The sequence below is a fragment of the Momordica charantia genome, assembly GCF_013281855.1.
Source record: "Momordica charantia cultivar OHB3-1 chromosome 8 unlocalized genomic scaffold, Mcharantia_2.0 BLBB01000008.1, whole genome shotgun sequence".
Classification (NCBI taxonomy): Eukaryota; Viridiplantae; Streptophyta; class Magnoliopsida; order Cucurbitales; family Cucurbitaceae; genus Momordica; species Momordica charantia.
Genome location: NW_028275166.1, coordinates 11,351,570 through 11,353,599, shown reverse-complemented (window position 1 = coordinate 11,353,599; position 2,030 = coordinate 11,351,570). Strand labels below are relative to the sequence as shown.

The 2,030-nt window shown below is 44.3% G+C and overlaps 1 protein-coding gene across 1 annotated transcript; it reads left to right on the top strand.

Moving 5' to 3' along the window:
• Window positions 1-259: 259 nt before the first annotated feature.
• LOC111019943 (uncharacterized) lies at window positions 260-868 on the top strand. The gene has a single exon (XM_022296462.2). The coding sequence runs from the start codon at window positions 260-262 to the stop codon at window positions 866-868; it is 609 nt and encodes a 202-aa protein (XP_022152154.2).
• Window positions 869-2,030: the final 1,162 nt, after the last annotated feature.

Here is a 2,030-nt window from a genome sequence, read left to right as displayed (position 1 = left end):
CGTCGATAACGAGAAACGTCGAGAACGAGAAACATCGAGATCGAGGAACATCGAGATCGAGAAACATCGAGATCGAGAAAAATTACAGTGTTTTACATTTTGTATTTGAACTAGTTGCGTGTTTCTCTTTCCCTGTCTTCTTAATCCGTGATTATGTATCATGTTCAATTATTAAATTTTTGAACTACTTACGTGTTTCCGTTTCTCTATCTGCTTAATTTGTCATCATATATCTTGTTCAATTTGTTGCAGGTGCACAATGGACCATCAGTTGAGGATTAAGGAGAATGACCACTTTCCGGCTCAAGCTACCAGCATGTCTCACTTGAGCAATGTCAACAGGCTTATCAAGGATAAGCTCACAGCGGACCAACTTGATATGTTTCGTAGAATAACAATATTTGGTCGATTTGTCGACTTGGAGATGATGTTCTGCAGTGGTGTAGTTCATCACTTTCTGTCAAGGGAGGTTGTTAGGAGCAGTGACGACAGCATGAGTTTCTTAATTGGTGGCAACATGTTGACATTCTCGAAGGATCAATTCATGCTTATAACGGGATTGTGGCGGCTGCTCGGTAAGGTGGTCCAGAAAAAGATTGGAAAGAATAGGTTGCGGAGGAAGTACTTCAACGGTGAAGCCTCCATGCTGCTCGAAGAGTTTGTGGAGGTTTACAAGCAGACTGATTTCGAGGACGACGAGGACGCCGTTAAAGTGACATTAATTTTGTACACGGAGCTTGTGATGATGTGGAAGAGCAAGAGGAAGTCGAAGGTTGACATCGACTTGTACAACCAAGTCGATGACTTGGACTACTTCAACCATTTGGACTGGGGTTTGATGTCTAGAGTAAGACAGTTAACGGTCTGAAGCGTGCGATGAATGGAAAAGTTGCGCTATACAAGGACAAAGTAAGAACGAACAAAAAGTATCTAGTAAAGTATAGCCTACCGGGATTTCCGCTTGCGTTTCAGGTAATCAATACGTATGCATACGAGTTGTCCTTGTTTGTGAAAACTTTTTTTAGGTGTGAGACTAAACTGAAATTTTATATTCAGGTGTGGATATACGAGGTTGTCCCATCTCTCATCACTCCTGGTGTCAATCGTTTGAGCGAGACCGCCATTCCCCGGATAAATCGGTATTCGTGCAGTAGAGTCGTCGTTACAAAAGATTTGGGGAATGAGGTCTTTGGTACAGTGGTGGTAAGTGATCTATAATATGTTTTTTGTTGTATAGTTGTAATGGTATTTACACTTCCTTATGTTCTTGTGATTTACGTTCAGTTGGTCATATCTTATCCATTCGTGGAGACGGAGCTGGATAAGGACTACCAGAGGTGTCCATTGAACGAAAGAGAGATGGTTGATTTAAATGCGCTTGGGTGTTCCACCTCCGACAGCGATGATGGACACAATCCTTCCCCCATCACCGACAATCTTGACACCGAAGACGATCTCCCACTCGACGATGCGCATTCGTTGGAAATGAATGTACAGGCAATGCCGGATGAGTCTTCGGATATGCCACGTACAGAGGCCGCATCTGAAAGTGGGCAACGGACACCGGTCGAAGTACTTCGACCAAGTACTTCTATTCGGTCGAATGTGGGGCAAAGCACGCGGCAATCACCGCGAGCGACGTCACGCGATGCTTGCCCTACATAACGACACGACACTCGTCGATCGAATGATAGATTCGAGGCTATGGAGAGAAGGCTGGATCTTTTAGCTTCGGACATGGAGGAGGTGAAGACGGATTTGGCGGAGGTCAAGTCCGACTTGAGTGAAATGAAACTCATGCTTCAACGATTGTGTCAGGTAGCCTTTTCTTATGACTTGGTATAGTTCGTATACTGTATATATTCATTCAATCGAAGTGCTAATACGTTAGTTCGTTTGCAGATCGATAGGCGAGAGGCGAATATTGGTGTCTCTCCATCGGATACAGTCCACGTGTCACATCCATTGGTATCTAATGTTATCCCCGAGCATGATGGGGATGCTGATGACCATCAACCTGGAGGTTCCGA